Source organism: Lissotriton vulgaris, chromosome 10, assembly GCF_964263255.1.
Source record: "Lissotriton vulgaris chromosome 10, aLisVul1.2, whole genome shotgun sequence".
Lineage (NCBI taxonomy): Eukaryota > Metazoa > Chordata > Amphibia > Caudata > Salamandridae > Lissotriton > Lissotriton vulgaris.
In genome coordinates, this window is record NC_141698.1 from 974137443 (window position 1) to 974152110 (window position 14668).

At 38.8% G+C, this 14668-nt stretch overlaps 1 protein-coding gene across 1 annotated transcript in view; it reads left to right on the forward strand.

Annotated features, from left to right (window-relative positions):
- The window catches only part of AHR (aryl hydrocarbon receptor), a 415687-nt gene that overhangs the window by 365502 nt on the left and 35517 nt on the right, over positions 1 to 14668 (forward strand). Inside the window, exons 9-10 of the mRNA XM_086941976.1 lie at positions 2839 to 2980; positions 5524 to 6787. Of these exons, the coding sequence (XP_086798102.1) occupies positions 2839 to 2980; positions 5524 to 6787 (1406 nt within the window). The remainder of the gene's footprint in view (positions 1 to 2838; positions 2981 to 5523; positions 6788 to 14668) is intronic.

The following is a 14668-nucleotide window of genomic DNA, read 5'->3' on the forward strand; positions in this document are numbered from 1 at the left end:
GCTACTATTAATGCACATTTTTTGTATTCCAGTGCATAGTGTCGAAATCATCAAGCCAGTCTTGTTCATTAGGTGCAGACTGCACATAATGTTTTGAATTTGCATTTCTAGATCTAATAAAACATTTTTTTTCCTTTAAAAGGAAAAAAAACATTTTTTTACTTTGCTGTTTAGCAATAAAATATTTCTGGATATCCATGTCAAGCCCTGTGTCTATATAATTCCAATTAGGATACCTCATTGTAATCTTTTGAAAGGTCTGTCTTTTGAAGATCAAGGGTATACACCTATGTCATTGCCTCCAAGACTTGGAAAAGTATTTACATAGTCTTAAGACTTACGTCTGACCCAGAGGTTAAAAAACAAAATGCTACACGCTTCCTTATCTTCCCATCAGCTGGCATACCCCCATTAAGTTGACTGCACTATATAAATGCATCAGCATCAATGTAGCCTGTACAGACATTCCCACTATAGACAATTTCACTAAATTGTATTATGTAAGAACATTCATTTTGAGATATTAATATTTAATTAGGGTTTATGTAACATTATTTTGTAGAATTAAAATGGTAAGGGCTATGAATATAATGTATTTACTCTAATTAAGGATTATGGTTAATACTAGGGTTATGTTACTGATAAATATTTAATTTAATTAAGGGTTACAGTTTCGTTTCATTTATAATATTTTTATTTGGCATATATAGCCATAAAAAGAAAGAGCTACAATACATACTATTAAAATCTGCTTTGTACAAGCCCTATAGCGTTAAAACAGTATAAAACACAATAAAATCCTGATAAAATTGAACAAAGAATCTCATGCAAACCGTAGGTGGTACCTAATTCATCAACGGCAAGGGGATCACTTATATTGGGTATACATTTGTGCATCTGCCATAGGAAACAGGGTCCCGGAATATCCCCTATCATAGGTAACGTCACGTTTCAACCCCACTCCTTATAAATTATATAACCTGGTCCTTCAATGACTCCTGTATGGCAATTAAAAATCTTCCCATTGCACATGTTACATTTAAAAATCTCATATGTATCAACAAGCTAAGCGCTTGATCCATACTAAAAATTTCATAGACAATAAAAAGAGGTTTCAAAAATGTTTTCCATTCTTCTGAGAACCACAAGCAGTCCAACAAAATATGTGGGCCATTGCATTTTACTTGCAATCCACATGTACACAGACCTTGCTCATGCGTCATAGCAGATTTTATCATCCGATCCGTGTTGCATGGGTTCAGGCCCACTCTAAATCTCAAGATTGTATTTCTAAGTTTTGGATTGGGCATGGCCTCGATATAAGGGAATGTTTGGTCATTGGTCCACCTGTTTGTCAAGAATCGGGAGGACGATTTGCTCCTCAATTAACCCAAATCTTCCTTTCGGGCCTTCAAGTTAATGATAGCACTCAACGCCGACTTAGGGATCTGCTGCCCCGACCTCCATTGGTCTGAATCTAAGGATAGTGTGACACACAACTTATCTAGCCTAGTTCTAGCTTGGGACGCCCAATTTAGTTCACTAGCCTCTATTTCTTTTTTGCAGAGTTTTGCTTTTTTGGCAGGTCCCTCCCCCTGGTTACAGCTAGTATCAGGGTTAGGTAAAGAACAACTATTTATTTAATTTCAATGCAATTGTAATTAGAGAGTTACGGTAAGTGTTAAAGTTGGGATTAGTATTTATTTTAACTTAAAACAATTAAAAGTTCGACTAATTATTAGGGTTAAGGTAAGCATACTTATATTAATAAATTCCATTCACTATACAGTACTAAAGGTTTGGAATAGGGTTTGATTAAGGGAGTTATCTAATTTAATTTAACTTAGTTTACTTTTGGGTCAGGATTACTGTTAAGAATAGTTAACAGTTAATGAAAATTATTATAATCTAGTTAAGGGTTGGGTTTAGGGTTCACACTATGGTTAGGTTAAGGATAACTATTTAATTTAAATAAAAGAAGGGTAAGCTTTTTATTGAAATGAAGCCTGACCGAGGTTTTGAAATTTATTAAAATTTGAGGTAACTTATTCTAAGGTTAGGGTTATAGTAAGGTTTATGAATAGGTTAATTAGAGAGTATAAATTAGGATAACAAAAAAAATGATGTACTTCCTTTTGAGGGCGTGCCATTGATATAGTGGCACCTTGAAGTAGTAAAATTCAAGCCAGCATCTCTAATTTTCTTTTGTATTTTTTCTGTGATGGAGACAGATATTGTGCAAAGTCCAGACCTAGACACTTGTGCGTTTAATGCGATATTTATAGTAGTAGTAGTAGTAGTAGTAGTAGTGGGAGCAGTAGTGGAAAGAGGAGGGCTCGGATTAAAAAAGCTGGAAATATATACAATAAAGACTGTCATTGAAAATAATTTTACATGAAAATAAAAGCCTTTTTAAAATTGTTCAAGTTTCCTCTCCCTACACTCATGTATTCCTTGAAATTTGGAGTCATCACACATATCATCTTATGCAAAACAGGTGTGTGTCAGAACTGCTTGAGAATAGCATTCATTTTGTTGTATACATTCTATTACTTATAGGGGAATTTAACAGAATGTATGGACATTCTGTAAACCAATTAAACTGGACTTTTTCTGAATCATAATAGTAAAACATAAAATATGAACATTCTCATTTTCTGGGTAAAGTGATATGACAGAAAAGTGGACTGAATACCTTCAGTGACAAAGTGATCAGTTTTCTAAGTAATTATGACTATTTCCTACCCATCCTAATGTTTTTTTAATATGTGTCTCTTTTCTTTCCTAATCATTAAGGTGTCACTGTAATAACTGACAATTCAATGTCTTTTTTCCTAGTGATAAAAACTGGAGAGAGTGGAATGACAGTGTTCAGACTTCTAACCAAAGATAATGGATGGGCCTGGGTACAAGCAAATGCTCGCCTTGTGTACAAAAATGGAAGACCAGATTACATCATTGCCACACAAAGACCTCTTACGTAAGCACTATTGTTGAATGCATGTCAAATGTGTAGGTTCACACAGAACATTGAACATAAGTGTGAGTTGTATGGGTTATTCATGACTGTTGACAATGAAACTGAGTAATCATGTAGGGAGAATTGTTCAGTGCCATCTGAAGAGAAGAGACTTCGTATTGCATCTAAATTTAAGGAGTTTTGAAGCACTTTTGATGTTGAAAGTGATGTTGCTCCAAATTTTGGGAGCATAGTTGGAGATGTTCTGGTTTTCTCTGATCCGTAATTTTTAACATATTGTCAGGGAATGTCCTGACATGGTTTATAATAATGCCTAAGTAAGACTGGACAGAAAATAAGGGGCTAATCCAGCATTCCTGGAGTCCTGTGTACTTAATCAAATATCAACAGTGGCTCCCTCGGAGGATAATAAAGCAAGCTTCTCGGGTGAAAAAATGTAAGCTTACAAAAATCAGTAAAGAGATATTTAATTGCTGTTTTCTCATTCCATGAGAACAGAATCTAAAACATAGGTGCTCCAAAAAACTGCAAAGGGACACGAGTTAATTATAAAATGTGCTAGTGATGGATTATATATATATATATATATATATATATATATATATACATATATTTATATATATATATATATATATGTGTGTATATATATATATATATATATATATGTGTGTGTGTGTGTGTGTGTGTGTGTGTGTGAGTGTGTAAGCGATAGGTTAACGAACATGCTGACTCCGTCTTATTACATTGAAGTTTTGACCCATGTGCTAATATGTAAAAGGGCTTCATCAGGACATATATGGAAGCAAACTCTTACCCAAATGATTTGGGAAGCCTTCTAATATTCAATAGTAAAACATCAGTTTAAATCCACATCCCTGAGCTCTAATGATCATAACTTATAAAATAACCCTGGTTGCACTACAACAGCAAGCGCGCTGTCAGCGTAAGGCCATCTGTCCAAACAGCAAAACATCTGTTTAGATCTGCATTCCTGATCGCTAATATAGCATGTTTTCTGATGCCTGGAGCGATGTTTTGGATTTTGTTCCCATGGAATGTGAAAGTCACAATTAAATACCTGTTTATTGCTTATGTGTAAACTTCAATTTCTTCCGCCTTGAAATCTTAGGCTTTAAGCGTCCTCCGAGGGACCCACTGTTGATTTATTTATTTGCCCAAGTTAAGTCAGTATTGTCTTGCAAGGCATGCATTGATGTAATTTCTGGTCGCCTTGCATGTGTCCTTCAAGCTATCCTGTGGCAGACGGCAGTGAGATAGTTAAATATGTATGTCTCTATGAGAGGTGAGAAATGGGTACCAAAGTAGAAAAAGGGAAAAATAGATGACACCAGTGTATTACAATCCCAGTGAAGATAAAATGTAGTGTAGACAGAAAAGGAGATATTCAAGGTCAATTTATGGAGGGGCACCGACTGGATGTGTTGTGGGTGGGTATGGATAACATTTAATCCCAATCAACTCAGAAAGAGTAGTCAGAGAGGTAGAGTAAGGGTCATGTGTGTACTAGTCATGAAATGTCTAGTCAGTTGACAGAAGACTGCAGAGTGGAATGACAGAAGATTGCAGAGTGGAATGACCGACAACATCAGGTCCAAATTATGAAACTAGATAATAGGTGAAAGTAATGGCTGAAGATGCTATGTCTGTAAGTACAAATATTTGACAGAAGGAGACTTGAGTAGATTGTTAATGGACAGGTACAGTATGAACCACTTGAAAATTAGCCATGCAAGAGAAAGGTAGGAGCTGAGATATAGAAACTGGGAAGACTAGAACCAAACAGTACATGGTATCTTTAAATGGGGTGATACCTCTGCAAATCTGACGTAATAGTTAAATACAGAGGTTAGACTATGAAGGACCTTGAAGGTGAAAGTAAGAGATTTAATTATGTATGAACTAAAGAAAGCAGATGGTGCGTAAGAAGTCTTAGCAGATATGATGAGGGAATTTATTTCAGTGAGTCACATAGAGAAGAGGTGCAATAGATTAGATGAGTGAATCTGGAGTACACTGGGGATGTAGGAAGGTGTATCTGAAGCAGCAAATAGTGTGGCAAGGGTTTCTCTTGCTTTGATAGTTTGTCAAGGGAAATGGAAAGCAAAATCATGTGCTAATAAAGGCAGGTGAATATCTGATATGCATGGTGTGCAGGGTAGATTGTTCATCGTGAATCAAGTGGTTTGGGTAAAAAGGAAGAGGGCAACAACTCCTGGAACATTTTTAGAATAGTCACACAATACACAAATAATATAATATGTTTGAAGGTTGCACAAGAAGGCCATGGATGGTTTTTCTTTTACTGGGCTGGTCCATATTTTACATTCACATTTTATTTTTGAAATATAATAAAGCTCTTCTGTGTTTTTAAATAATGTGATTATATTGTCCATTTAGGCAGATTCTGTTTGGCACAAAAAATATTTTCAGAACTCCTTTTCTTTCCCCTTTATATTTCTGAAGGTAGTATTGTGAAAAGAGTGATCAGCAGGTCTTTCAATCTCATATGTTTATACTTTTAGGGAAGAAGAAGGAGCAGAGCACTTAAGGAAAAGAAGTATGCAGTTGCCCTTCATGTTTGCTACTGGCGAAGCAGTGTTGTATGAAGTGACATTCCCCTTGGATAGCATGATAATGATGGATCCCTTGCAGATGAAGAGCAAAGGTAAAATGCCAAGAGGAGGGAGCACAACCAAAAACCCTGCACGCAGTGAGTCTGTGGATCCAAGCTCACTTCTAGGAGCTATACTAAGACAAGATGAATCGGTCTACAGCTGTCCTCCTGCACCAAAAACCTTCACCTTCGAGAATATTTTAAGTGAAGCAAAGGATGAACTAAGCAATATAATTTCCAGCGACTGGCAAGAAAATCTGGTTCCGGTGGGTACCAGTAATATCTTGAAACAAGAACATGAGGAGAGTCCAGAAACATTGAACCCATCTCATATACAGGATGGTGCAGGAATGACTCCAGGGAACAAGGATAATGAACTCTACAACATCATGAGAAGCCTGGGTATTGATAGTGAAGATTTGGAACTCCTTCAACAAGATGAGGCGTTCTTCAAAAGTGAATGTGAATCTTCAGACATTGGAGATATTGATTTTACTGATGAAATCCTCACATTTGTGCAAGATTCTCTAAATAAGTGGTCAGACTGCATGTATTCGAGCAGCCTTCAGAAAAATCCTGCGGCAGATGGAATGAACAACAGAATGCCTCAAGTGACAGAAACACAGCCCCATCCTCAGCCCTGCCAAAGGCAAACAATCCCTCCTCAGCTATATCACAAAATGAAACAAATGCAGGTTAATAGTATGTTTCAAAACTGGAACTCTGTCAGTGACATGCCGTTTTCATGCCACAAACAACATCCGGATCAATATGGCTTCTCACATGTGTACAAAATCAATTCAGATTTTCCCTACAAGTCGGAAATCACTAATTCCCCCTCTTCCTGCATACAGGACTTCATGCCATATCAGCAGCCAAGTAGCTTTGATCCCACTTTACTGGCAGCTGAAGACATGGATTTCCATGTTGGGAACATTGAAAGGTCAGACTGTCCTGTTATGCCCAGTTTTGAGGGCTGTACAACTTTTTTACCACAGAACTCTCGGAGTCAGCCATGCAGAGTAATCTCACAGCCAATGTTTGGGACAGCCCAGCCATGCTACGCAGGTGCTGTGTCAATGTATCCATGCATTCCAGAAACACAGTCATCTTGCATGAATCAGCCATCTTATGACCCTTTGATGGAAAGTCAGCAACCATTGTTAAATGAGGTAAATAGCACCATTCAATATGTATTCTCTAAATATTGCTAATTTCAGTAAGTCTACATATACATAATATGAGTTAATTCACATCAAGGAAAGTTCAGCTCCCAAGTGCTTACATGATGGTGGCTCACTAGTGTGTAGTGGAGCGTTTTCACTAGTTTCAAAATTCAACTGTTGGAACGTAAATAATGTAGTGAAGCAAATTCTTAGTTTTTGATCCTAGATACCCTGATTCTTAGTAAAGACAATGACTGCTTTTTAAGAAATTGCCTTTTAGAATGCAAGAGAAAATGTGTGGATTCAAAATAACATCATTCGGGTGGAGAAACAGATTCTTAATAGCAGTTAAGGTAAAACACATATTTAGAAACTTTAAACCAGACACCTAAAGTAATTACCTGCAACCTTTCTACCTTTCAAATGTCTAGGCTTGAGCCAATACTTATCATTTGTATCTTAGTAAATCATTTATAAACAAGTAAATCAGTAGAAAGATGAATACTTCCTGGTGAAATATGGCCTTCTCAATTGTAGAATTGCAATGTGGTCTCCTTTAAGTTCAAATTTAAGAGGTAATTGTGGTGTTTTGGTGGAGGGAGATAGTGATGAAGGTGGATCAGATCTATCGAAGATGGTCATACTTCTTTAGGGCTCCACACATGGGCTTCACTTCTTATCCCATACCCCGTTATCATCATCATCATCATCATACTTTGTTTTCACAACTAACACATAAGACAATGCCACCTCGACACAAGATAGAGAGAAGATCTATCTCCTGGAATTACAAGCCCTGTTGTGGCATATAACTAAATAAGATGTTGTAGCACTTCTCATGAAGCACAAATCATTCACGTGTGGTCTTTGTTGTTGCTGGAAGGGCAGAGTCTTCTAGATGACAGTGGTGGGAAATGCACAGAGGCATCATGGGTCTTAGACTCATCTGTGCGCCTGTTGGGGCAGCACCAGCTAAATATTCCCTGGAAAATGTTTGCACACACATCACAGCAGTAAGGCGGTTTACCTAGGTAGCACTGGGGCACGGCTACTGGAGGCAACATCTGGAACAAGAGCTGAGAGGAAAATAGGACACAATGATTAATCAGAATTTAGAAAGGAGCAACAGTGCTTGTTTGATCACCAGATGTTTGACACTGAGCTCCTTACCTACAGTGAACAGAGAGCCAGATCAGAGTCTAGCTTGTTTTCTCTATTAAGAAAACATTACTGAGCTGTGAACTGAATTTTTAAAGCACAAGCTGTTGCCAGCAAAGTGCATAGCCCAGAGTTGTTAACCTGCGGGCCATGTGGGAAGACTGACCACATACAACTCAAGTTGCCAGACAAACAGAAAAGCCTTGAGGTATCTGTCATAGAAGAACAGCAACCTCCTGGTACCCATAAAGTTAATAAAATCAAGACAGGGGCTTTTCACTAAAATATTATAGAGAGGTAGGTAGGCTGTAGAGAACTAAGATGAGGGTGGTGTTATTGAGTCTAAAATGACTGTGCAACATCTGTCCACTGATTTTTGAGAATGTGCAGCTGCTTTTCTATACCAGATACAGAGGAAGATGCCATGATATGGCATTCTTGCTTCACTTACCAGCCTAAAAATGATATCATATGACACAGATGGATGTAGAGAGGATTCAAAATTTGTTTACTGAGAATTTCCTTAACACTGAGGTCTTGGCGAAGAGATAATGCACAAGGTAGAACTCAATAGGCTTTCAGAAATGCCGCCTAAGTAGTGAAAGAAATTGAGGAGAAATTAATTATGCTACAGAAATATCACAATCGTAGAGATACAATTATCCATGAGGCTGCTAAGCACATATTCATACCCATAGTGAAGAGGAGTATTACAGGCCATTCCTAAGAAGTTTGTGGTAGTGAATATTGAGGCATCCGTCTAGGTCTCATAGAAGCTCCTGGGAAGAAAAGATCTTGTAGATCACCTCAAGCATTTCTCATTGTTAGTTTTGGAGGGCATGATAGCAAATGCACTTAGTGCTCATTAGCATTTATTGTGCAGGAGCTTCCCTTTTCACCCTACCATCCCATTAACTCCTTCAGTCTCCCTCTGCAGCTGACAATTTTAGATTGATGCATTGTTTTTCATGGATATGTTTGATGGAGGTAATGATTAGTAATATTTGTAAGCAATCAATTGGCTTGCCGGCCTATACAGGCCACAGAGGAGGCTGTACCAATAGCACAGTTCTGTACGTTGAGGCTCTCCGGATTATGTTGTGTCTTTGAATTAAAGGATTCATTCAAGCATTTTTTAATTAAAACAAAAACTTTGTAGCTATTAATCAGTGGATTTCCAAAAGGTTCTTCTTATCTGGCACATTTCATGTTAAAGGCTATGGGTTGACAAAGTGATTCCTAGAGAGGTTGAAATGGTAAGAGACGTAAACTCGTTACAAAAGTTCAGAAATATGAATATTGTTTGATACCTGTGCCCCTCCCCTTTTATATAAATTATGTGATGTTGGGCAATGTACATTATTCCCTAGTGATTAACAGGCCGATTCATATACTGGGTGTAAGGATACTCCATCACAATAGTGATGGAGTATCCTTACACCCAATGTAATGGTCTGCCTGCCGAAATGATATGTTGGTGGGCCTCAGTTTGGCAAAGGCAGAGACTACTCTGAGAAATGGCTGCAGGTCCGCTCTCCCAATTTAGATGGGCGGACATATAGCCATTTTTTACTTCCCATCCCTGCCAGAAGAACCCTAGCTGTAAGGGTAAATACCTCAGAGGGAGGCATTTTTTTTTCATTTAAAAAAAGAAAATTCCACTTCAGGATTAAAAAAATAATAATTGTTGATGGAGACTTGCATCAAACTTAACAAATCTGTGACAGCCGTTTCTGTCTTAGCTGTCACTTTTAACTTTAGCAGGTGGGGACTCCATCATGGCGATGGAGTAGTACACTTTGCCCTAGCAGACTTAACTTCTGCCCGCCAATGTGCAAATCGGCCCCATAGTTCCCCTGTAAGCCAATTTTTTCGGAGTTTCTGCATGATGGTCAGAAGGCATCATATAGCTGGCATCATTCAAGAAAATATATTGTTTTATATTTAGCCTGATGCATAGCTCCTGACATGAAATATCTTGGTGTTGTATACTTCAATTCATGTGTCTAGCCATAAACTGACGGTGAATGGTGTGACCCCTGCAAAATATATTACAAATACATGTCTCCTTTTTAACCTCATAGATGCTATTAAACATTCCTCCCTAGTGCTGCGCTATCCATTGGAACTAGTGCTGAATGGACGTCCAATGGTCGTGCGCAGCACTGGGGAGGTAGTGCTGCCGTCGGCCAATGCACCGAGGCAGCACTTAAGGGGTTAATGACATTGGAGACCTGTCATGCTGATGTTGTCGGTTTTATTGAAATTTGGGGCACTGGTATACTGCTAGTGCCTATGCACTCAGTTTTAATGAATTTATGGTTCTGACCTGCTAGCAAAGTCTGGCCATCAGTTTGAAGGTTCTTACTTGCTGCAGGTGTCTCTGGCAGTCAGATCTAATGACAGTGCCATCCATACATACTGTCAGTGTCAGGCTTTTAATGAGTTCGGTATTCTGACCTATTGCTAGTGTGTGCAAGCATGCGTTTTAACATGTGGACCGCAGGAGAGTCAGGCCATCTGATTTGAAAATTAATGTGTATGAAGGCAATGAAGAAGGAATCTCCAACTGAGTGTGCTGGACTAACTGTAAATGTTAAATACATTAGACAATCTCTTTGCAAGAAAATCAGTGCAGTTGAAGCTTTTGTGGTACCCCCTATCTTATATTTACCATAGGTTAATTGAAACGGTACATTGGACTCATTTTTCAGGCCGACATGGTAGCTTTAGCTGTGTGCCAAATCTTTTTTCATTACTCTTTTAACAAATATGCAACTAGTAGGACTCAGAATCAGTGCTTAAGGGCTCATGGAGCCCGCCGGACTATCAGAGGGACAGTAGTCCCTACAATAGGGACGGTGCTTGCACATGCACTACCTAGGGGTATTTCAATGGCCCTTTCCCCATGCCCTTTTATAGCGGTCTGGCTGCCATGAAAAGGCAGGCGGAAAGTGACTTTGGGGTCCCCTAGCGGGCCCAAATTGCCCTCAGGCCATCCACAATGGTGCCCCCCCCCTAAACATCCCTGCACCTTGTAGCAGGCACCACATGGTGCCTGTCACAGGGTGCAGGAATGTTTACAAACATGCCTCAATGCTACCGACATGTTTCCGACTGCCTCCATGGAGGTCGGATTGTAATTTGCATGGCAGGACCGTCGACTCCTTGTCGGCTGGTCCCTTTCCCGACATGTTGGCGGTCAGATGCTCATCTGACCACCATCATAATCAGGCCAATGGAGAAAATACCAACCTAAACCTCTTGCAAGTGGCTGTTTAATGCTTCATTCAACCCCTTAAGGAGTTCTTTCTTTGCAATTCATGTCACTATTTTCCATCCAGAAAATTCTATCAATCATCAAACATGCTGTCACATACAAACCTAATGTCACACATGCTTTCTAACAGCAAAACAAGCTTTTCATAAATTTTTCCATGGCTGCAGCAAATTTGTGCATTTTTCAGGACTCTAAAGTGCGAGTCTCAACCTTTGATGACTATCTTATTTATTTATCTTTTTTGCCAATCAGGACAGCCTGACTCCAAGATGACTTACCTGAAGTCATTTAAGAGAAACAAGAAAGCTGTAATTTCTAATGCTCTTGGTTAATTGCTTTATAGGGGTACGTTTCACTTTTTTGTTTATGCTTGCACAGCCCATGCCCAGAGGGTGCATCTCTGAAAGAAGGCCCCCTATACAGAGCTCCCTTGCATTTCTCAGGGTATCTTTTTCTGACACCAACACCCATCTTTTTACGGATTCCTTTTTCTCTTAACTGTTTCACTTTCATATGAGTCTACCAGTAATGCCTCTGTGTGTGCACACACAACTACTAGCAGCTTGGCTGCTAAGTAATTTCCTCTGTTTCATAAGAAGCTTTTGCTCGAGGGATGCATTACTCCCTATAGACTTCCACTTTGAGCTGGTAACGCAGTATGATTGCCATGTTTGCTTCAGCACCAACAACAGAGGTGTATTTTACATTTGTATGATGTGTCTGCTCCTTCTGGGTGACACAACAACTACATCTGCTCTGTTGGTGTGGCTTATAACTTGAAAACACTGACTATGCAGCTCTCTTCCATTCTGTATATTTGGATGAGAAGATGTATATCACTCCCGCTGCCGTTTAGAGCCACTCTTCTTCATGTGCCACTCATCCAATATCTCCCTTCGGTGCACTCTCTGATCTTTTCATATATTAAATATCTACCATTCAACTTCATAAAAAAACAATTTTCTTAGGTTTGTATCCGTGTGCAAAGGCTGCTACTGATGAATTTGGTGCTAAGACATTTCCTGAATTTCAGAAGCAGCTTTTGCCTGTGCAGAACCTTTAAACCCCCTATATTTCTTAACCCTTGGAAAGTTGCTATGTCTGTTTCTCGAGTTGATTTTGCTGCAGCACAGGTAGGTTTTCTACTCGAGCTGCAGCTTACTCACTGCGAATGGTCTTGACTGCCCTTGTTGGAGAAATCTCGTTGGGTGTCCGCCTAGCAACTGAGTCTTGTACTAGGGGGTGCCAAATCTCACTCACCAACTTAAAAAACACCAAAAAAACTCCCACCAGGTGGCAGTTGGCAGAATTGGCCCTAATTGCCGCTTTACATGCATAACACAGAATGTCCAAGACTCCACCAACTCCTCCGGCAGAGTGGAATTAGTCATACACCCCTAGTTTTGAGGAGAAAAAGCTTTTCCCTGAGCAGAAACTTTGAGCCCTCTACATTTTAATACCCATGGAAAGTTACAGTGTCTGTTACAGCTCATTGCACCAAAGACTGGAGCTGACAGGGCTGATGTTTGGTAGGGCTGCTGGGAACTCGCAGAGTTTCACTCCGTGGAGTTCCGCGGAGTTACATGATAACTCTGGGAGATTCTGTAGAGTTCCACGAAGGAGCAGAATTAGACAAGTCGCGCTGCTCACTCTGATTAATAGTGCTGGGAGCTCCTTCTGCAGTGAAGAATCAGCACAAACAGCACCATGCAGCGCACCAGATGGCGCTGCATCTCAAGTTGATTTTGCTGCCGCTCAAGTAGGTTTTCTACTTGAGCTGCAACTTTCTGATTGCGAATGGTCGCGACCGTCCTTGTTGGGGAAATCTCATCGGGTGCCCTCCTAGCAACTGAAAATTGCAGTATTGGATGCCAAATCTCACTCACCAACTTAAAAAACACAAACTCTGCCTCATGGCTGTTGGCGGAATTTGGTCCAAACTCCGCTTTACATGCATAATTCAGAGTGTCCAACACTCCACCAATGCCACCCGCAGAGCGAATTAATCACACACCCCTAGTGTGGAGGAGAATGCTTTGTGTGGTGCTCTCTCTTCTTCTGGCCATCCACTTTGATATACTGCTAGCACCATTACCCTTTTAATACTTGCAGACTTTGCCTTTGATGACCGCTTCACCATCATGCTGCACAATGACTGCTTCATCAAGAATAAAGCTCAGGGGGATGACCATGAGGGACTAGGGATGCTAATAGATATATATATATATATAACTTAGTACTACATATAGATTGCTAAGCTCTATAATTACGATAACCCAAAAGACATCCACTTTATTAACCTTCATACCATAAAGGAGGATGTAAAGATTCATTCTGTGATATCCTTTCATGAACGGATAATCTTCTTTATTTGGTGAGTTTGGTTTTGCTAGTGCTGCACCAAAAAAATGCTTACAAGCAAAACAGTGCCCCTTGTGAAAGGTGAAGTTTAGAGCATTAGGGGGATCACTGAAATAATATCGACGGACAAAATATCGAGTTGCCAAAATATCGTGGGCAAAATATCGACAGTCAAAATATCGAGTTTGTATCTACAAACAGGTAAGTACAAAAATATCGAGTACAAAATATCGTTAACAAAAATATAGATGTAAAAAATATCGACTTTATTAAAAACAGTGTTAAATTAAATTAATATTAAATTTTAATTACTAAAATATACTTAAAACGACTTAAATTAAATTATAATAATTAAATAATAAATGAAAATAATAAAAATAATTTTTTAAAATCTTATTTGTTGACCCTGAACCCTAAAAATACCCCTTTACCCAAAAACCCAAAACTGACCCTGAACCCTAAAAATACCCCTTTACCCAAAAACCCAAAACTGACCCTGAACCCTAAAAATACCCCTTTACCCAAAAACTGAAAACTGACCCTGAACCCTAAAAATGCCCCTTTACCCAAAAACTGAAAACTGACCCTGAACCCTAAAAATGCCCCTTTACCCATGAACTGAAAACTGACCCTGAACCCTAAAAATACCCCTTTACCCATGAACTGAAAACTGACCCTGAACCCTAAAAATACCCCTTTACCCATGAACTGAAAACTGACCCTGAACCCTAAAAATACCCCTTTACCCATGAACTGAAAACTGACCCTGAACCCTAAAAATACCCCTTTACCCATGAACTGAAAACTGACCCTGAACCCTAAAAATACCCCTTTACCCATGAACTGAAAACTGACCCTGAACCCTAAAAATGCTCCTTTACCCAAAATTTATCAATATTATTTAATTAGCAATTAATTATTAATTAACAATAACAATAAAGTAAATATATTAGAACATTAGCTGTAATTATTTTAATAATTAATATTATTTTTTCAAAATTAATTACTTAAAAATTACACAAAATTATATATATTAAAAATGTACTCTAATTAATGTAATTAACTAATTACAATTAATTAATTAACAA